We start from the raw sequence: 21,803 nt of genomic DNA, 5'->3' as shown, positions 1-21,803 counted from the left end.
GTCTGAAGGGAAGGATCCCCCTGTTCTTGGATGGGTGATGTCCTGGCCCTCTGGGGTCCTGGTGTTACAACTCCGGCCTTCCATCCCAATTATTGAATGTTTTAAAATAAAATTTATGCGGTCTCCTAGGATCTACAGGTTTGAGAAGGATGCCCTTGGGGGAACTAGGCTGATAATGACCCTGCCTGTGCTGTCTTCCCACTAGGAACATCGTGAAAGGCATGAGAGAACTCCGGGAGGTCCTACGGACAGTGGAGACTAAAGCAACTCAGAACTTCAAAGTGGTAACAAGGAGGAGGCCCCAGGGCTGGGTGCTGGGTGCTGGCTGTGGCTGGTTTATTCTGGGCTCCAGTTCAGGGGGAGATAGCAGAAGTCCTAGCGGGCAGCCCCTGAGTCAGGGATGGCAGTATGTCACGTGCATACTCCTATTCTGCCCATCTGTGCTCATAGCACACGTTGATAGTCAGTCTCAGACTTTCCCTCTGAGCCTAGGAAGCACCCTCGCCTACCTTCTCATCACAACACTCAGATGGCCCCTCGTCTTAGGTCCGAGTTGAAACCTATTGCCACCATATCCTAGCAACGTGGTGTGCTAATTCGTAGGGAGTTTTGATCTTAGTAAATAAACTTGACTCTGCTTTGCTGCCACAATTCAGGCCTGCCTTCTTAGGCTGCCGTTCACTCCAAATCAGTCAGAGCTACTTGTCGCTCTAGAGTTTTTGGCCCAATATCAGAAAAGGTATCTGGTAGAGAGAGTTGCATGTACTCGTGGCTTTAAGCTCTCCAAGGGCCTGTGAAGACTCAGCTCTGGTAGGGGCTCCTTAGGAGTGGAGTGGTGGACCGGCAGGAGGGCCAGCACTCTGCGAAGTAGGCGGGTTTGGTCGGGAGGTGGGTGAAGGATGTTCTGGCCACATCAGGGGAGAGCTGACCTGTGGCTGGGCCTGACCCCTTCCTCTCTGCCAGATGGCGGCCAAGCACCTGGCCGGGGTCCTGCTGCACTCCCTGAGTGAGGAGTGCTACTGGAGCCCCCTGTCCCACCCTCTGCCTGAGTTCATGAGCAAAGAGGAGAATTCCTTCATCATGCAAACCCTGCGGAAACCTCACCTCTACGAAGGAGACAAGTAAGCTCCCTGGCCCTGCTGGGCCACGCCAGTCTCACGCCAGCCCCCGCTGACGTCCCCTCCCTCTGCCCTGTGCACTCCAGGGCCCCGCTCACTGCCATGCAGGCTCTTTGGTGTCAGCAGGAGCCAAGGAGACTAGACAAGGCAGGACTTGGGTGGGGGTTGGCAGGAGACTCCTGTAGGGCATCCCAGGCCACACAAACTATTGGGGGGGGGGGCATCTGCCTTCCTAATTGTCTTAATATCTTTGTGACAAAAGCTGAAGGTAGGGTCTGTGAGCCCCAGCAGAGCTCCACGCCCCAGCATCTTCACGCAGTGTTGGGCACTGGAAGACCCATTTCTGTCCCGAGAGCATTTGCAGTATCTCCAGCCTGGCCCACAGTGGCCTTTCAGATCCGTAACTGGGCCTGGTACAGAGCTGCAGGTGGTATCCGGTGCCTGTGAATTATGTAGGAGAGGGTCACCTTACCCAGGCTGGGCCATGCTGACTGGGACTGAAGGGCAGGCGTGAGGGCCCTGCTGGAGCCTGGCCGCCTTCTGTGTCTTTCAGCCTCTACTGCCCGAAGGACAACATTGAGGAAGCCCTCCTGCTGCTCCTCATCAGCGAGTCCATGGTAAGCGCCAGGGCCTTCCTCTGCCTCTGAGGGGTAGGGCGGCGGGACTCAGGCACAGGCCACCAGGTCGTGGCCAAGCTCCGCCTCCCAGGATTCTTAGACCTGCTCCCCAGCCCCCCACACAGGGGTGAGGGGCACCAGGTTTGGGTCAGGTGCATAAGGCTGAATTTGGGGGCCTGGGGCCTGCCCCCAAATGACTAGGAATTGAGCTAACAAGTCCCCACCCACCTCTTCTGGGATTACAAGAGATGCGTATCAGCAAGTCAGCCCTGTGCACACGGCAGCTCTGCTGGGCCTGGGACCAGGGTGAGGGAGTGGAACGAGCGTGCGCTCTTGATGCAGATGGCCTGGGTTCAGGCTCCTGTTCTGCCACTTGTTGGCTGAGGGCCCTGGGCACACCGCCTGACCCCTCTGAGCCTCAGTTTCCCCACCGATAGGATGATAGTAACCCCCAGAGGTCAGTGTGCCTGTAAAAGGAACTCACTCGTTCTCAGAACCGTTCATCAAGCGTCGACTGTGTGCTGGGCCAGGTGCTAGATGCGAGAGTTGTAGCAGCAAGCAAAATGGAGAAGAGTCCCTGCCCTCTTGGAACTTGAGTTCCAGTGGGGGGGTGGACAGTATATTAGTTAATTACTAAAATATCCCAGTTAACATTGTGTGCATGCCATGGAAAAATAAAGCAATGGGCAAATAAGCTGTGCTGTACAAAGCACATGTGAAGTGATTTGTAGACTTTTTAAAAAAAATTTTTATTATTATTATTATTATTAATCAAGTGAGAGGCAGAGAGACAGACTCCTTCATGCACCCTGACTGGGATCCACCGGCCATCCCCATCTGGGGCTGATATTCTGCCCATCTGGGCCACTGCTCTGTTGTTGCTCGGCAACTGAGCTCTTTTAGTGCCTAGAGGCGAGGCTATGGAGCCATCCTCAGCACCTGGGGCCAGCTTGCTCATAATGAGCCATGGCTGCGGGGGGCTGGGGCGGAGCAGATGGGCGCTTCTCCTGTGTGCCCTGACCAGGAATCAAACCCAGGACTTCCACACGCTGGGCTGATGCTCTACCACTGAGCCAACCAGCCAGGGCCCGTTTATAAGACCCGTTTCCCCTGCCTTGAGCAGGGAGATGTGCACACATGCAATGAACGTGCGCATACACGCCTGGGCTTTGGAGGCTCAACAAAGGAGAGAGGTGTGGTGGGTGGAACAGGAAGGAAGTGGTGAGATGATGGGTGCCCTGGACTGATCCGAGGGAGGTGGAGGAGGAGGGTTACCTTCTGCTCAACAGGTCCTCTGGCCAATAGAAGGAGGGACACTGGACTAGAGGGTAACAGATTGTGTCCTTCCTTAGCCGGGTCCATTTGGATTTGAGAGTTCCCGTGAAGGGCGTGGATATTTGGTTCTGATTGCTAACTGGCCAGGGCATGGTCCTGAAAGGTTTGCAGGGTGTGTGTGGGCTTGTGAGAGACGAAGCAGTTGCTCCAGGGAGGGGACATCCAGCTGGAGAGCCTGGTGTGAAAATAGAAGTACCAAGTGCCAGATCTGATTTTCAGTGGGGGATAGTACACTTTCCATAGAAAAGGGATCCTCACTCTGACCACAGACTGAATCCCAGTTTCTAACTGTGGGACCTCAAACATAGACCAGTGCCCCCTCTCTGCCCCTACACACACCTCAGTTAGCCGTCTGACCACCCACACACCCTCAGGTGAGATTAGCCAAAGTGACCTGTCTCAGGAAACAGGGAAGATTGTTGTCACTTTCCTCTGCTGAGGGGTACAGTGTGGTCCACAGGTGGGAGGTCAGAGGTGAAAACAAGGACATTTCTGAGGTCCTTCCTCTGCCAGGTTTAAGCTGATTATCTCATATAGGTAGGCATTATGTTGAGCCATATGAAAACTAACAGTTTGACATGGTTCAGCTTAAAGCTGTTATGTTCCCATCTTACAGATGAGATAAGTAAGGTCCAGAACAGGTACGTGTCTTGGTCAAGGTCTCACTGTCATAACCCTTGCAGCCACGATTCAAGTCACATCTTTTTTCCTGAATAACTTCCAAAGTACAGGCTGGGATGGATGCTGGGCTGCGTCTCCCCGAGAGTTTTTTGTGGCCTCTGCCTGACCTGGGTGCCCAAAACCAGAGTGCAGATGCCTTTTCATTAAGGTTATTCCTCCTCAAACGCTCAGGCTCCCAAAAACAAGGTGAAGAATGCCTTTTGCTAAAAGTTGGCTCACACTGGGAGCCAAGGTAAATTTTCCTGAATGTGTGGTTTCCCTCCAAACAGCTCACTCCCTTTTCTGAGAGGCCGTGTGGCTGGCTGGCCTGCTGTGGAGGCTCCAGAGGTCTGGGCCTGCAGGCCAGATGCTGTCCTGGGAATCCCCTGTAGCAGGCAAAGCAGAGGAGGTGCTCGGAGCTGAGTGTGCCGCAGCGGGGAGGAGACACCTCTCCCGGGGCTGGCCGCTGGCTTCCTCTTGCTCACACCCAGCCCATCACACATTTAGAAACGGCAGCAATTTGAGGGAAGAGCTTGGGCAATGGACTTAGCTTTGGTGTCTTGTCTACAAGGCGCCTTTTACCTGGGATCTGGATCTGGTTGCTGTGGCTCAGAGCATTTTCTCAGAGTGACCAGACCGCCCCTGGCTTCTCTCTTGTACTTGTTTCTGACTCTCCTTCCCTGCAGTCGCGTTCTCAAGCAGGTATGGGCGTCACTGCGGGAGCCTCCCAGGCTCCTGCTTTGACCCCTCCATCGAACAGAGGTTCAGTCTGGCCTCCGTGTACCTGCAGGGGTTTCCTCATCTCCTCTTGATGCTGGCTGGGTTTGCTTGCAGCTGATAGGGAGAAACCTCTAGAATAACAGCTGGATGCTATGGCTGCTACTTGGGTTTTCCTCATACCTGCAGAATTCAGTATACTAGAGTGAAAGCTACCTCAGCACAGCCAGCCCAGCAGGTACTGTCCTAGCTCTCTCCACCTCCGGGATTGCCAGAGCAGCTGTTCTGGGAAAAGCTGTTTGCACATTTCCTGAGCATTTCCGCCTGTTTGTGGTTGGGAGCTCAGAGAAGTAGCCTGCATGGGATCTGAGTGGGGGGCTGGTGCCTTCGTGGGTATGGTTTCTGTTATGGGCTGACTGAGTGTGATCAGAATGAATGGGTAAGTTCCTGTTTTCTTCCAAGAGGCAAATAGAAACCTTACAAATGCTATCACAGAAACTGCAAGGGGTATAAGCTATTAACCCTTTGAGCAGTATGAACATTCATGTACGTCCTCGTGCCTCTTGACCATCCAGAGTACGATCGTACATGTGTAAGGCAACGTTAAAAAAAGACAAATGTATGTTCTTGTTTCCATAAATTGGTTATCAAACCAAGATGATTTTAAGTTAATAAAAGTGGAACTGATTTCATTTTTTCGAAAAACAAACAAACAACAAAACTCACTCCCAGGGGTCAGTGAGCATTAAAAAAACCTCACTACTCAAAGGGTTAACTGGTTGAAGATTTGTGTTTTGGATCCAGTTTTGAGTCTTCAGGGCCAAAAGAGCATTTTAAAATCCGCCCACGCACGCAGCCATCTCTCATTCACCCAGTCATGATTGAGCAGCCTGCTGTGCTGAGCACGAGACACGAGGTGAACAGTTCAATCAGAGCCCCTGTCCCAGTGTACTCCCACCTGGCGGGCTGTGTGTCCAGAGCCAGGAGAAATCCTGGTCCCCAAACCCGAAGGATGTACCCCAATCTGCTGAACCTCAAATGCATAGTCTAGGTTTTGAAAGAACAATGTATCAAAATGAGCTTGATTTTTCTCTTACAGTCAGGGAACCAGAAGGTAAAAGGATTCCTGGCCGTTTCTAATATACTGATCTAGGGCATAAAAATGTGTGACAGCAAAGTAAATCCTTGCGTCCCTGTCCATTTGGCTGCTGGAAAAGTGGTGTTGGTGTTGGGTTATTGGAAACTGAAAGGGCAGAAGAAGCCTCGTCATGAGTGATAGGGAGGTAGCCTTTGTAAACTAATGTTTTGGCATACCCAATGTCAGGTGGCAGTTTGAATCTTGAATTTGCCATTTACAACCTATGTGGCCTGAGTAAGTTGCTTACCTTCCTGATCCTCATTTTCCTCACCTGTAAAATGGGGCCAAGAAGACCTCGCTTGCAGGGATTTGAGCGGAATCAGTAGGAAAATGAACATGAAGGTAGACATTGTGGGTGTCCAACATATATCTGTTTTGTCCTGATAAATACTTGGTTGTGACTCAGTCATTTTAGAAAATGTTTAGGTTCAGATCTAGTTGGGAGAAAAACTGGTTTGAGGATATCATTTGGTTAACAGAGAAAAAAAAATAGTGCTTCCTGGGCTTGATTCCATGTGGGACTCAGCAGACGAGCACAGATTGTTCCAGCTCTTGGCACCTGGTTTGCTCTGACACGAGGCCCTGCTCTGCTGCGGCTGCACTGGTAAAGGGTCTGATCACGTTGCCAGCTCAGAACGCTCAGGTCAGGAGGGGGAGAGCCGCTCGCCCGAGCTGGCAGGAAGAGCTGGGATTCCTGCTGCAGGAGCCTGGCGCAGCAGCGAGCGGGGGCTGGCGTGGGCCTGGCCTGGGCCGCTCGGCGGATGGGACACGTCACAGAGCATGTTATTTCTTGGCTCTGGATGGGCAGCTTGAGAGCCGGTGGTAATTATGTCTTCCAGTGGGGGACGACAGCACAAGTGGAACATGACAGTGTCCTCCCAGGAGGGGCGGGCACCGGGCACTGATGCTGCTAGGGGACTCCTTTCTGGGGCAGTTGTGGGATGTCAGCCAGAGGCCCTGAGGCTGGGTCCTTGGCCAGTGGAGAGGCTGTGGCTCAGAACAGGGCTGAGTGGGACCCCGGCCTGTTGCTCAAGTTCTCTGCAGAGAAGCGGCATTTGGGGGCTTGGCCTTGGGTTTTGTTCTGGCTCTTCCACAGGCAGAAGCACGTTGCTAGGCCCTCTGATGGCCTGGATGAGCCCACTAGACACTTTTTCAGAGGCATCTAGAGGTACAGAAAGAGCCGCCTGCTGCAGCCAAAATATCTAGGTTCTAACCTGAGTTCCCCACCATCTATATGTATGCCTGGGGGTGCCTCCCTGGCCTCCCTGTGCCTCGGTCTTCTCATCTACAAAATAGGAGAGTAGTACATAAGAAGGTCATTGTGAGAATTATGAGTTGCCACTTACAAAGTGTCCACAAGGTAGTTCCCTTTCCTTCTCTTACCCTGTTTGTGCTGAGGTTAGAGAGGAGAGACAGTGCAGGACAGAAGAGAAGGTTATTATTGTCTCAGGCCCTGTGGTCAGCAGAGGGTCAGCCCAGGGCTGGCAGGAGAGGAGCACAGGGAAGCAAAAGCTACCCTGGGCAGGCCAGCAGGGGCTGAGCCCTAACTCCTAGAACCTTCTGGGGCTCAGTTTCCCTATCTGCAAAGGGGCCGTAGTGGTTTCATCCTGCCTCTCCAGCGGATCACTGTGAGGCAGATGAGATTATGGGCATGAAAGTTCAGCTCCTGAATGGATAATGCATGGCACACAGAGGGATGGCTATCTGAACAGGGGTTGCCAGGTGGCTTAGGTTTGACGGGAGCTGGACCACGTGGGGAAATGGACATTCCCCCGTGGACCTTCTTGTAAGGCCCGTCTTTGCTTCATGCCTGTTTGTCCAGAGGCCAGATGTGGGTCAGGCTGGCCACACCGAGCTGTTGGGTAATGGGGCACGGAGAGGAGGATGCTTCTCTGGCTTTGGCTGTTCTGACCTGCTGGAAGACCTGGGCTGAGTGTCCTTTAGTCTGGGGAGGACAGCCAGAGGGCCCCAGCCTAGGAGCAGGGACATCCCATGAACCTGGCCCGGGATTAAGTGCATGGTTTGAACAAGCGTTGGGGATCCCCAGAGGACTGAGACCTGGGTGGGCCTGGAGATTATGCAGGGAGAGACCAGTGGAGAATATTCCACCATTATCCCAAGACTAGTAAGAACTGTCAATGTAAAAAAAAAACCTTCCAAGCCCGTAAGAATTTTTATGAGTTTATTTGAGACAAACTGTCGACAATTGCCAGGAAGCAAGAGTCTCAACAGATTGAGAAAATGCTCCTGAAAATGGCTGTTTCACTACTTATTTTATACATTAGAATTAAACGGAAAAAGGTAAGAGGGTTACATTAAATTGATTGGTGATAGATTAGGGAGAGGGGAGAAAATAAAGCAGGAAAATCTCTGGGATTGGATAAAAAGTAAAAAAGTATATACTGAAACTTCTTTTACATTGGAGGCATAAGCTAGGTAAATTAATTAACACGATAATAACAACAGCGTAGGCGGCTGTTGGTTCCTGCTCTGGTGGGATGCCTGCCCTACATTTTAAAGGCAAGTTATCAGGTATGTTATTGAAGATGCAAAAGGCAACAGACAGACTTCAAAGCAAGCGTTGACCTTTGTTCAGGTAAAGAATAACTCCATAGGACAGGACTCCCCACCATAAACTGCTTTTAGTTGAAAGTTTCCATTTCAGACCTTCCTGTGTGTTTGGTGTTTACTTTAGGTCCCGGAGTCTGTAAGGCCAGCATGCAGGCTTTCCCTGAGCTTGTCAGGTTCACCATGTGGCCCCTTTTTGTCTACTGAACCATGATGGTGGGAAGAGAATTGAGTGTCCATATGTTGCTTTAAGGGTCACGGGTGCATTCACATCTGTCACAGCATTTGTCCTGCAGGATTTCCTAATGAGGCCGTTTAAATGGTGGGAGGAAAAGAGTGTGACTGGCACTAGTTCAAGGCAGGCTGCTGATGGAGCTGGAGCCTTGTGTGGCTTTAAGGGTGGTGTGCCCCGGGGAGGAGGGAGCAGGACAGCTGGGGCGCCCTTGGGCAGGGACTTGACGCCCCCAGGGTGTCTGAGACCTTGTCCTCTGCAGCTTGCTCTAGCCCCTGACCTGCAAGTGAATTCCTACCCCCTTGCTCCCTCCACAGCTTTGGCTTCCTTCTTTCTGCCCCATTTCCCCCACCCCGCCCTGTTGCCATGGTTATGTACATAGACCAAGCCCAGCGAGCACTGGAGCGTAGACCGCAGCCCAGCCCCAAAGCCATAGCAACTGCTGGACCGACTTCTGCTTTTGGCTTTCTCTTGGGGAACCACGCTTCCCTCTTGGCACAGGCTCCAAGTCCTGAGTACCCCTGAGAAGGTGCCTTCCCTACTGTCAACCTTTTGGGGAGCAACCAGTTCTCAGCCAAGGAGATGCTGCTGCAACCCCCTCTTCTGGTCCTGTTCTTCTGACCTAATTTCTTCTCAGTGCTAGAAATCCACCCCTCCCTCCCACCAGGCCCACCTTAGGAGACACTGTTCTCTTAAATATCAAGATCGGGGTCTACAGTGGACAGGAGGAAGTTCTTGCCCCAGGCCCAGAAATCTTTCTCTCAAATGTCACTCGTTGTATATATGTGAACCGAGGAAAGTGCTGTGTGAGCCGGTACCCGGGCTGGGAGTCTAGGGACATGCCCCTGCCTCAAGGTCTGGTGAACCGGTTGGCTGTGTGGGGGTCATGGCGTGTGCCCAGTGTTGGAGGAGGATGAGGTGGTCCAGCCTCACCTGGTCAGAGAAGTGCAGGTACCTGCTTTAAGCTGTGAAGAGCCAGGAGGCATCCAAGGTGACAGAGGGGACAATGACGGGTGGAGGTGAGGATAGGGGGCTGCAGGGAGAGGACCTGGGAGGTGGGTTCGGGTGGGGGGATGGGAGAGGAGAAGCCCGTGTAGGAGGTGTGTGTGTGGGGGGGGGACACAGGCAGGGCCTCCGATGGCAGCCACAGAAAGGAAGCTAGACTGAGGTAGTCTGGAGGGGGCTGGGAGTTGGGTTCTGGAAGGGCTACTCTTCAAGGACAGACCAACCAGAGCTGAGGTCTTTGTTGACAGCTTGCTGCTCACCTGCTCCTGATGGAGACTGGGTATGCCCAGGCGGGCTTCTCTCTCCGCCCCACAGAAAAGCCACTTTGCAGGCTGCCTGCCTGCTCCCTCTCACCAGTACGCTAGCTGAGATCCCACTAGGTCCATGCCCACGTCCTGCTGCTGAGGGCTGGGGCTGTCTCCCTTCCTCTTGTTCCCTAACCCCCCCAGCCCCAGTGCTGCCGGGTGGGAGCTGCCCCTCCTGGTGCATCCTGGGCCCCCTGAGCTGGGGCTGTCTCCCTCCCTCTTGTTCCCTAACACCCCCAGCCCCAGTGCTGCCTGGTGGCAGCTGCCCCTCCTGGCTGCATCCTGGGCCCCCTGAGCTGGGGCTGTCTCCCTTCCTCTTGTTCCCTAACACCCCCAGCCCCAGTGCTGCCTGGTGGCAGCTGCCTCTCCTGGCTGCATCCTGGGCCCCCTGAGCTGGGGCTGTCTCCCTTCCTCTTGTTCCCTAACACCCCCAGCCCCAGTGCTGCCAGGTGGGAGCTGCCCCTCCTGGCTGCATCCTGGGCCCCCTGAGCGGGGGAGGGGCTGGAGGTAGGGGAGTGGGAGGAACAAGGCCAGGCACTGAGCGAATTCGGGAGTTTTGTGTTCCTCCTCAGCTCAGTGGAATAGCTCCTGCCAAGCATCTCTTTAAAATTTCTCCCTTCCTGTTGGGCCCCGTGTGAGTAGATTTCACCAGGGAGGAGGGGGGTTCTCTGGTACTTTCCCTCTCCACTCTGCTCCCTTAACCCTTTCTAGTGCCTGACCTGCTCTTACACCACCTGCACCAGTGCTCAGCCTTCCTGGGGGGTCTCCTGGCCTCCCCTCCCCTCTCCTAGTGCTGGTCCATGGTGGCGGTGGGCAGCCCTTGCCGGTTGTAGACCGCTGGCCACTGGCCTTCCTTACTGCCTGAAATGCCCTGTGAGTGAGTCACATCCTTGGGTCTTAGAAGCACTTTGGCCTCCAGAAGCCTTTATGAGAACACAATTCAGGTCTACACGGCAGGACATCCAGAGTCTGCAATCCAAAGGCCACTGGACTTCTGCCTCCGCGGCCACTTGGAAGCCTCAGCCCCATGACCTGGAAGAAGGGATGGTAGTCCTGGCCAGGGAGAGGATGTGAGGACCATCTGTGACGGGACGGATTGTCTGGGTCTGACTTTCTAAGGGCTAGCACTTCCCTTTTACTCTGTCAGGAAGGCCAAGTTCCTGATCTCAGGTCCTGCGTGGGGAAGTAGAGCAGGGTGAGTTCCAACACATGGAGGAGGTTCTGACGCTCCTGGAGGGAGGGGGATGCCGGGAAGAGACCAGCTGGGCAAAGGGGAGAAGAGGTGGGAGGGAGAGGGGAGGATGCTGGGAGCAGCAGCAGGAGCATCTGGCCAGAACTCAGCTTTGCTTCAGCCCTCCGTGCGTGTTGGGAGTGGGGCAGATTCAGGGGTCCCAGAGCACCCCCAGCCTGGTCCCTGCCCTGTTGCTCAGCTCAGAAACCCCCATAACTTCTGGTCAGCCATTCCTGAGCCCGAGTGCTGTCTATCCATAGGGAATCGGTGTAAGGGGACCAGGCCGCACGCCATAGGCCACACAACAAGAGGTCTGGGATCCGTGATGATGAGGTTTCAGGCTTGGTGTGACAGAGCTTCCTCTTCAGATTGTGGGCCTCCCCTCTCTGAGCAGACACCTGGCAGCTCTGAGCTACCAAACTCCTGCGTTCTGGATGCCAGCACAGAGGCCTCAAGTTTGGGGAAGGCTTCTTGGGGAGGAACAGAGAGAGCACCGTAGTTGGAGGGAGTCAAGGATAGACATGTGGGTGATGGGAAGGAAGTATGGGGGGGTCTTTATCAGAGGGGCCAGGCAGACCCACAGAGTCAGAGAAGAGGGCACCAAGAGCCCACAGCCTGAGCTAGCCTCCGTGAGTCTAGCAGCAAGCCACTACTTGATCTAGACCAGGGGTCTCAAACTCAACTCAGCATGTGGGCCGCAGAGCAAGATCACAGCCGTTTGGCGGGCTGCACTAGGTCTACAAAAGGCAACTGTTACGCAACACTTTTCTCACTGCAGTTGAAAACAAAAAAAAATCAGTACAACAAGCACAATCGTACATGCAGTTTACTCAGTGTCACAAAACGACCAGAAACTGTATGTTCGCATCACAACTGCTGTTAACTAAGCTAATATCTAGCTAGGATGCTAGAGAAATGAAAAATACAAGTAGGCCCCTAGGCTTACTTAATTTTATCCAAAATATTTTGAACTTCGTGGATTAGTCTGCGGGCTGCACAAAATTGTTTGGCGGGCCGCAAGTTTGAGACCCCTGATCTAGACCATCCCGCATATTCTCTGAGGCTGTTTCTACGAGTGAGCAGCTCTTCCACAAAACAACTGGTCTAAAGCCTTAAAACTGCTGGTGTCCTGAGAGGCAGAGGAAGGCTGAGGGGCTCTTCCAGATGAAAGGACACTGAAGAGACAGAGTATGTGAGTGCAAGGCACGGACGGTCCTGGGTTGGATCTTGGAATGAAAGTAAATGACTACAAAGGTCATCAATGGGACGGACAGCTAGCAAACTCTGAGTATGAACTGGTATTAGATGATAGTAGTTTCAGTGTTACAGTCCCTGAGTTTGGCATTTCTGTTGTGGTTACAAAAAGAATGTTCTCTTGTGTTTAGGGATAATGGGTTATGTTGCCCTAACTTACTGTTGTTATGTTAAAGAAACAAAGCAAGTGTGGTAAAAGTTACCAATTGGGTTTACTGTCAGGGTGCTGTTCTTGCACCTTTCCTGTAGGTTTGCGATTTTGCAGAATGAAGCATTGACTACCCGGGGCTTGACCCTTCAGAATTGCTCCCTCAGCCCAACCTGGGCAAAGAGTGGAGGTTTTCTCTGTGTGGGGAGGGCCTCAGTGGGGGTGAGAAAGAGCTGGCTCTTCCTGGGAGTGTGGCCACCTGCCTGGCCTGGGTCATTGGTGAAAAGGTGATGGTCCCTGGACCTGGGAGGCAGGGGCCCTATGAGGACAAGCACCTGCTTATTTTCTGTTCTCATTCTTAACTAAATCTCGTCCCTCCACAGGCTACTCGGGATGTGGTTCTGAGCCGGGCGCCGGAGCAGGAGGACGACCGGGCGGTGAGCCTGCGGAACGCGGCGGCCATCTACGACCTCCTGAGCATCACGCTGGGCCGGAGGGGGCAGTACGTCATGCTCTCCGAGGTACGGCCAGCCCCCCACCCCAGGAGTCGGGTGGCGCACAGGGGGACTCAGGTGGAGACAGCAATCATTCCTCTCTACTGTCCCTTCTTTGCCTCCACCAAGGGGCGTGGTTCTTGGGAGGCTGTGCTTGGGACTTTTCCAATGCGAGGAGAGCTGCCCTTCACTGGCAGGGTGGTTTTTTATTTTACTAATGTTTTTATGTGTTTTTCATTTGAAAGTAACACATGGCTTTGTACAGAGAGGCACAAGAGGAAAATTACGCACCCCTTGGGTTCCCTCAGAGATGACACTGGTTTTTGACTTCCTCTACTGGCAGCTTCTGAGCTGGATGGACAGATAACCCCATTCTGTTGGGCAAACCCTACTGGGGCAGTGCTCAGTGGGCTGAGCCCAGGGGTGGCATCTTTGAGGGGTAGAGGGAACCAGAGGTACTGAGCCACTCCTCGTCTGCCCCCTGCCCACAGTGCACATGGCAGTCACGTTTCTGAGCTTTCTAATCCAGGCTGAGATCAAGGTGGCTTTGGGACCCTTTTCGCCTTGTGGCAGGAGTAAACCTCTTGGCAATAGATTTCGTGTGTTTCAGAGGGCTCCTACAGGAGGGATAGTGACCCCCACCAAGCCCCTGCTCACAGCAGGCACTGTGCAGGGTGCTTTCTGAGATGATCCCCTCTTTGATGCGGGCAGGATGTGTGATGTTCTCTCAGGTTTACCACAAGGAAAGCGAGGGACAGACGTGGTTTTGCCCAGGATGGCGCAGGGAGTACAGGTTGAGCCAGCACGTGAACCCAGACCACTGAGCTCTTAAAGTATATGCTTTCTGGTCCTGTGCCCCTAACCTCTGTCCCCCACCCCACTTGGTCATGGACACATAGTGAGTCCTGTCCTCAAACACTGTCTGCACCTGCCTCTAGCCCTGGGACCACTTCCGCTGGGGACTGTCAGATCTCACCAGGCAGCTCCTGCTTTGGGTGGCCCAGGACTGGCCGGACCAGTGGAGCAGTAGATTTTCTTGGTGGGCGTGGAAAACAGCAGGATGAAGAGGAGGCTTCACATTTTGGCTGCCTTCTATCCATGGGCTTTGCCGTCAGCCTGCTCTGCTGCTGACAGGCCCTGTGACCCTGCCAAGTCCCTCAAGCCTCAGCTTCCTCATTTGAGAAATGGGAGTAATTAGATAACACACCTCCCAGGGTTGTCGGGGGGAGTAAATGAGTTAATACATATAAAAAGCTGAGAACAACAGTGCCTGTGTGATATTAATAAAGGTCAACTGTTCTTATTTTTATGTATTACTTACATTTTGAAAGCACTTTCACAAATCTCATTTCATTCTCCTTTCACATTGCCCTGTGAGATTAGTCACATGCTATGGAGGTGGGAACTGGGGGCCAGAGAGGGTGAGAGTCTTACCCGGAATAACACAGCATGCCAGTCGCATGGACAGGTTGCCCCTGGAGTTTTCTGAGTGGAACCAAGTACAGGCCTCCTGCAGCCTCCTGAGGGCAGTGATATGGGCACTGATTACCTTAGAAGAGTGGGCTAGGCTGGGGTGGGGGCAGGGGTGTCTTGGCAGAGAAGTACTGACTGTCTCCCTCTCCCCAGTGCCTGGAGCGAGCCATGAAGTTTGCATGTGGAGAATTTCACCTTTGGTACCAAGTCGCCCTCTCCATGGTGGCTTGTGGAAAGGTAAGGCCCAGGTGCTGAGGCCTAGGCATTCACCTTCAGGTGACTGCTCCCTTCTGGCCCCTCCCAGAGGTGGGGACAGCGGGCGAGGATTCAGAAGGGTTGTCAGGCAACTGTTTTCATTTTCTGGACAGTGAGGGCAAGGGAAGGCCACACACAGACCCCTGTGTGAATCCACTATCCATGTGTAGGTTACGAGTGTGCCAGCTATACAAATGTGAGTCTGGGTGCTTTTCTCTGAGGATGTGTGCACATATAGGGCACGGTAGTATTTTCATGGGTGAATTGATGGGTGTGACGGCATGAGACAGGCATGGGGAGTGGGTTCCCACAAGCGGAACATTGTTGCATTTGGGCTTTAGCTGCCTTCCTGCCCCTGAATGTGGAGTCAGGAAGGGACCTGCCCCTGCCCCTGCCCCTGCCCCTGCCCCTGCCCCTAGAGCTGACTGTATCCTGGGTCTAAGGGCTACATTTGCTCTCCACCCACCAAGCCCTGTTCCAGCATCCCTCGATTTTCCCTGGATAAGAATCACACTTACATAAGCCTCTATTTTAAGGAGCGACATGAAAGGAAAAGCTTTTCGGGACTGGGTGCTGGGGCTGTTGGAACTGAGAATGCTTCGAAGGCAGGAAATAATGTGGCATGAGCTCACAGATCATTCCAAGAGCTGTAAAGACCCAGGGCCCTTTCGTGGGGCTGAGAGAATTCCTCTCCACCCGCCTGCCCGTCTGTGCCACCTGCCATGGCTAGCCCCGCAGCCATCTCCGAAGAGGGCCCTCCTAGGCTTGCCAGCACTTCCGTCACAAATGGAGGGTCTGTAGGCTGGGTCCTGGCAGGGAGAGGGGAGGAGAGCAGGTGCTGTCGCCTGACAGGTGGGGAGTACACTGAGAATTAAGGGGGGAGCCTTCTCTGCCCCCGCCCCACCGGGCATTCGTCTCCCCAAACCTCTTCTCCTCCCCCATCACTTTGGCCACCCCTCAGAGCACCCTGAAGTTGTGACACGATGTACCCTGGCTCTGTGCCCTGCAGGGTTTTGTCAAGGCTCAGGGAGAGCTCAGAGCAGAGGTGGGGAGGGAGGAGCGGGGGCTGGAGCTTACATGGAGCCTGGGCAGACAGCTCACAGTGCATGTGACGGCTTCTTCCTGCTTCCAGGAAACAGAAAATGCCTCTCGTTTTGTAATAGTGGGTATGGACCGGTAGCAGAGGCCTAGGGCCACAGTGTCTCTCATTCTTCTGTGAGTCATTGACCCCTTTGAGATGCTAAGGAAAGCTGGGGACCTCTCCTCAAAAGACTGCACCACACGTAGAAGTTAGCTTTAATTTCTGTGGCTGCTCCGGGAAGCCCCCGCAGTCTCAGGAGAAGGTGTCATGTTAGCCCGGGAGGTATAGTGTCTGCCACCTCCTTCCTGAGAAGAGCCAGGCTCAGAGAGGTCCAGACGCAGCCTGGCACGTCCCAGGATTCACAGACCAGCAAGGGACACACAAGAGTGTGCTTAGAGACGAGGAGCAGGGTGATTGGTAAGTTCCTTACCCGTGGGGCCCCTCGGGCTGAGGACACCAGGTTACACCCACCCCTGCATTCCGTGCAGCTGGAGATTGTTCTAGAAGTATACTGTCCACCTTCCTCAGGGAACCTGCCCACCAGATCAGTCAGTCAGCCTGGTTGGCCAGACCTCACCTTGTCTAAGATCCTAAGATGGAAATCAAGGTTTTGTACCTGTGATTGTGCCCGAAAGGTCTTCCAGAAGGCGAGGCTGGGCAGATATAAATACATCCAGCACTTCAGCGTGCAGGAAGAAGGGATGAGTTCCATGGCACGATTTAGGTCGCTCTTTCTTTCGGTCTCAGCAATCACATTGGCTGCGTTGCTAGGTAACCAGCATGTTTTAAAAAAGAAAAAAAAAGAGCCGGGGTCCTCAGATGGCTCCTTAAATAGCAGCATTTTGTGGTCTGTGTAGGGGTAGAATGTGAATGTGGACAATCAGGGTGAGAGAACCCTGTATTTCAAGGATGCTCAGTTCAGCGGCCAGGGAAGGAAGCTGAGGAAAGGCCTTAGAGCTTGCTGGGGTGTGTGGCCCGCCGGCTGCAATGAGGGTGCTGGGAGTGGCATTCACCCCAGAGGGTTCTGGAAGAGGTGATGGCCTGGCAGCTCCTTCAAGCCCCTCTGCAGCGTCCCTGGCTCCAGCCCAGCAGGGCGCCCTGTGCAATCTCCCAGCCTGCAGGAGCCTGTCATCTGCTAACACCGACTTGTGTGTGGTCCTCATTTCCTGAGAGCAGTGGGGGACGCTGGCATTTGTCCTCTGTCCCCAGCCTTCCTGATAGCCAGGAGCTGTGGCCTCTTCCCCCTTTGCAGTACTGGGCACATAGCAGGCCTGAGACACTGGAATTGCCCTGAGAAGCCTGCGCCCAGACCCAGGGGAAATCTGCCACATCTGGGCGGAGAAGAGCTCTCCTTCCCTAGCTGGTGGGAAAGGGAGGGGTCGCCTAAGAAAGGGGGACCAGGGTGGACACAGACCAGCGGGCCCCAAGTCTGCGCCTGCCAGTCCCTCCCACCGTGCTGTGGGTGGCAAGCCCCTATTTCCTCAGTAGGACCTCTGGAATTTCCAGGGACAGTGAGAGCTAATTAATGGTGAGGAGCTCAGCCCACACGAGTGCCCAGCACGTGGGAATGGTCAACGTTATACTCACATGTCCCTGCCTGCCCAGAGCTCACCCAGGAAAGGGAGTGAGTGGGTGGGTGGGATGGGTCACTGCTGAGTTTCATGGAAAAGCATTGGACTCGGAGTTTCTAGCCCTGTGTGTGCGCGCGCGCGCGCGTGTGTGTGTGTGTGTGTGTGTGTGTGTTGGTGGGGGTGGGGGGGAGCAGGGGACAGAGGCCTCCTCTCCGGCCCAGGCAGTCACCGCAGAGACGGGATAGGACAGCAGTTATAAACCTAGAGCCAGACTGTTCAAGCCCCAGTTTAGCCACTATGGGCAGTGTGGCTTTGAACAAGCTACTTAACTTCTCTGCACTTATGTGTCCTCATCTGTGAATAGGGACATAGCACCTACGTCATACGAGAGTTGTGAGAATTAAATAACTTTATAAAGTACTCTGAATAGGGGTCAGCAGACTTTCTGTAAAGGGTCAGATAGTAGACATTTTTGACTTTGCAGGCCAGACAGTTTCTGTGGGAACTACTCAACTCTGCCTTCACATCCTGAAAGCAGCCACGGACAATACACATATGAATGGACGTGGCTGAGTTCCAATAAAACTTCATTTAAAAAACCAAGTGGAAGCCACGTTTGCCTCTGACTTACAGCAGTGCTTGGTCCATAGTAAGATCCAAAGAAGTGTTGCTAGTGCTCTTCTCATTACTGTGATTACCTATATCCCTGGCTCTGAATGCTCTTCTCCCTTGGCCCTCTGTCCATACTTGGCCGTCCTCAGCAGGTCCAGTCTGACCCCTTCTCCATGACCGAGTTCCAGGAGCTTTGGGGGACCCCCATATTCCTGTCTGGAGGGTCTCTGGCTCTGCCACCTTGACTTCTCTCCTTGTCTGCCAGCCTGTAGACTTCCACCCCACTCTCCACCACTGCCCCTGGCTCCAAGTCCCCATGTGATTTGGCCTGATCTTATCATCTATTAACTCAAGAGCACTGAACACAGAAGTTTGAGAGAGCCCCCTTTTAACCCTAACACTTCTGTGAGTCACATCTGGATTCTTTTTAAAGAGCTTCCATCTGTTGTCACCTTAGCTTTTGTCCTGTCACTTCTGAGCAAGGGTCACAGCCTCCATTCTCCAGATGAGGAGACTGAGGCCCAGGAAGGGCTTGCCTGCCCACACTGCCTGGGCTCCTACTGGGCGCTCTTCCTAGCTCCCGGGAGGAAAGGGGTGCAGAGCAGGGCAGAGTTTGAGGACCCCACACACTGCGCATGAGGCACCTGGTCTGTCACACCCGGGGCTGCATGTGATGGCACAGCCTGCTTCCTTCTGCAGTCAGCCTACGCCGTGTCGCTGCTGCGGGAGTGTGTCAAGCTGCGGCCCTCAGACCCCACCGTGCCCCTGATGGCTGCCAAGGTCTGCATCGGGTCCCTGCACTGGGTAAGTGATCTGCGGGGGCAGGCCCAGGTCCTGCAGCTTCCTGTGGGAGGACGGCAGCAGGTGGGCATTAGACAGGGGCACGCCCATCTTGCTGTGTATATGAAGGTGATATAAATGACAAAGTACAAAGAGAGCTGGATGGGTCAGGGAGACATCCTGGAGGAGGAGGCCTTGGACTAGGCTTAGAGGTCTGGGAAGGGTCCACCCAGGCCAGTGGCAGGCACTTCTGTCACAGCTTGCTTTCCCCAGTCCCATGATAAGCAGGGAAACTTCTTGCTCCCCAAGTATTTTCCGGGAAACTGCTGTCATCTTGCACCCTAGAGGTGGGGCAGCCTGGGGATGTGTGTGGTACGTGGGTGCTGGCAGGAAGGAGACCTCCAGGCTGAGCAATGCAGCGGAGGGCAGGGGTGTGAGCTGGAGAGCTCGGAGAGGGGGCTGGCCAGCCCCAGCTCCCAGCCCTCTGCCTTCCCGGGCTCCCGAGCAGGACCTCAGTCCACACTGGGAGGAAGCCCCCAATGCCCACCTCCCTGAGGCGGGGCGGGGGTGGGGGTGGGCACCGCGCTCCCACTCCCGAGGCTGCCAGCTCTGCGGTAGCTCTGGGTCCACCCAGCCATCAGCCGCTCTTGCCAGGAAGTCCTAAATTTAGGTCTTCCCGCCGTGGAGGAGTTGTTTCCCTCAGCAGCATAATTACAGTAATTATGTGCATTCAGATTACATGGTAATAAAATTAGGATCAAATCAGTCCAAATTGAAATCAGATGAGTTAGGAGCAAAGTAATCAATGACAACATAAATAGAAAAGCCCAAAAGGAAACTTAAACATGCAGGCTTGTCATCAGAATCAAGGAGGAGGGTGAGTTGTTTAACCTCAGCTGAGGGCATGTTTGGGTTAAAGGGCTGGGGTAAGCCTGGGTTTAAATTGGGCACCGTCTAGAATGGGTCATGTTGGAGGCTTCTGGTGGCGTTCCCTGACTGAAGCAGCTCCCTAAAGCCTCACTTATACCTGCCTTGCTCACTTAGAACATCACACTGGAATCATCCTTGTTTCCTGAGGGCAGGAACCGTCTCTCTTCCATCTTGAAACCCAGCTGAGAGTTGATGCCTGGTGCTTACAGGGTGGAATACTGTTTGCTGATGAGCACAGACACATGGCACTGGATTCTGCCTTCTATAGTACTTGCCTTCCCCGTTAGATGGGGAGCTTCTTCACTTGCTGTGTCTTGCACCCTGAGCTCCTCTCCCCCACACAGAACCCTGTACGTAGTAGGTGTTCACTAATTCCTTACAGAATGGCACCTGCCCCGGCTGGCTGGGAGGGACGGGTGTGGGGGTCTGCATCTGGTTCAGTGGTTCTCCCTGGCTCCCTGGGTTGCTGCTGGGCCAAGAGCAGGCATCTTGTTCTCCAAGGGGGCCAGGAGAGGGATGGCCTAGCATTCGCTGTTATCAAGGCTGGGAGCAGGAAGAATGGGTCTGACTGTGGCACACAGGAGTGCTAGTACTTGGGACAGGACACGGAACCTGAAAGGTGTCTGATATCACCTCTGTCCTCTGCTTGCATAGCTGTCCTGGCTCACCTCAGCCCCCAGCAGGCCTAGCCATTGCCCAGCCATGCCCTGTTAGCAGGGGACAGAAATCAAAGTGTGGACAATTTAGCCCAGGTTGCATGAAGGGAGGAGGCTGAAACTGGGACATTTGTGCTGGATGAAACCAGATTGGATGGCCCTGTGCCCAGAGGCGGAGAACCCGCTGTCCCTACGTCCTGTCCTTATGCCCAGAGCCAGTGTGGGGCATCCCAGGCTGGATCGGGGTCTGAGGGTGGGCAGGGAGGGGACCAGGCAGAGGGATGGCCACGTGCTGGGTGCTTTGGGCTTTGCAGCAGTGCAGGAACAGCTGGGGCAGCTATGGGGTTGGGGAGGCTAAGCCTGAAGCTCCCCTAGGTGATAGCCGTGTGTGGCGTGGCCAGCATCTTACCGGGTTCCCCAGCCAGTTATTTGGGGCAGGAAAAAAGGGAGATGTAAATATTTTTTTATATCCCTTCAAACATAGTTATTTAAGATTGATGTAATTTAAAACATTGATTGTTTTCTAGGCAGCTAGGAGATGAGGGTGAGTGTGCATCCTGTGTGTCACACCAGAAAGAGGAGAGGAGGTCACACAACAGAAAAGGAGGCCATGTTCCTCTTTGGAAGGGTCTGTGTTACTATCTCCGGACCTCTTCTCTAGAGAGGATAGGGTTCAAATCCCTGCCTACCCACTTAGTGCTGTGTGACTTTAGGGGAGTAATTCAGCCTCACTGTGCCTCATCTGTAACCTGGAAACCTCAGAGCTGAGGAGTGTCCCTGCTGAGCACCCTGCAGGCACCTGGTAAATGGCAGCTCTCCCTGTGACAGCCTCTTCAAAAGAGCAGGCTCTCAGAAGAGAGGTGCTTTTGTGTGTTGCCTTTGTTTTTTCAGATTCGGGGATGGGCAGAGCCAGGAAGATGGATTAAGTATTTATGAGGCAGGGAAGAAAGAGGGCTGCTCTCCTGCCATTAGCTTGTGGGAATTAGGAAGTCATCCTGCTCCTCCCAGGAAGACGAAAGGGCATTTTCAGTAGAGCAGATAACAACAGGTCCTGGGCTGTGTGGGATGGGCTCAGGGAGAAACCAGAGGTGCTTTTTAAACACCAGAGGTGCAGGCTCAGAGGTGACCCTGTCTAGGTCCCAGGATGGGAGAAGGGGGGTGAAGATTCTGGGGAAGGGCCACTCGGCGATGAAGGAGGCAGCGACACGCTCTGCAGGCTCAGAGGTGACCCTGTCTAGGTCCCGGGATGGGAGAAGGAGGGTGAAGATTCTGGGGAAGAGCCACTCCGTGATGAAGGAGGCGGCGCTGGGCGTGGGTAGCAGCCTGAGTGTGAGCGCAGGGTAGCAGCTGAGTGTGAGCGCAGGGTGCAGCTGAGTGTGAGCGCAGGGAGCAGCCTGAGTGTGAGCGCAGGGTAGCAGCCTGAGTGTGAGCGCAGGGAGCAGCCTGAGTGTGAGCGCAGGGTGCAGCTGAGTGTGAGCGCAGGGAGCAGCCTGAGTGTGAGCGCAGGGTAGCAGCTGAGTGTGAGCGCAGGGTAGCAGCCTGAGTGTGAGCGCAGGGTGCAGCTGAGTGTGAGCGCAGGGTGCAGCTGAGTGTGAGCGCAGGGAGCAGCCTGAGTGTGAGCGC

General features: G+C 54.1%; 1 protein-coding gene across 3 annotated transcripts in view; it reads left to right on the top strand.

Moving 5' to 3' along the window:
* TTC7A (tetratricopeptide repeat domain 7A) overlaps positions 1-21,803 on the top strand; it is a 145,850-nt gene that overhangs the window by 68,252 nt on the left and 55,795 nt on the right. For all 3 annotated transcript variants that reach the window (XM_066378326.1, XM_066378325.1, XM_066378327.1), the window contains exons 6-11: positions 206-284; positions 964-1,121; positions 1,672-1,735; positions 12,712-12,849; positions 14,449-14,532; positions 18,514-18,618. In XM_066378326.1, the coding sequence (XP_066234423.1) occupies positions 206-284; positions 964-1,121; positions 1,672-1,735; positions 12,712-12,849; positions 14,449-14,532; positions 18,514-18,618 (628 nt within the window). The remainder of the gene's footprint in view (positions 1-205; positions 285-963; positions 1,122-1,671; positions 1,736-12,711; positions 12,850-14,448; positions 14,533-18,513; positions 18,619-21,803) is intronic.

This window comes from Saccopteryx leptura, chromosome 3, assembly GCF_036850995.1.
Source record: "Saccopteryx leptura isolate mSacLep1 chromosome 3, mSacLep1_pri_phased_curated, whole genome shotgun sequence".
NCBI lineage: Eukaryota > Metazoa > Chordata > Mammalia > Chiroptera > Emballonuridae > Saccopteryx > Saccopteryx leptura.
The sequence above is the reverse complement of the archived record's forward strand: the minus strand, read 5'-3'. Positions and strand labels throughout refer to the sequence as shown.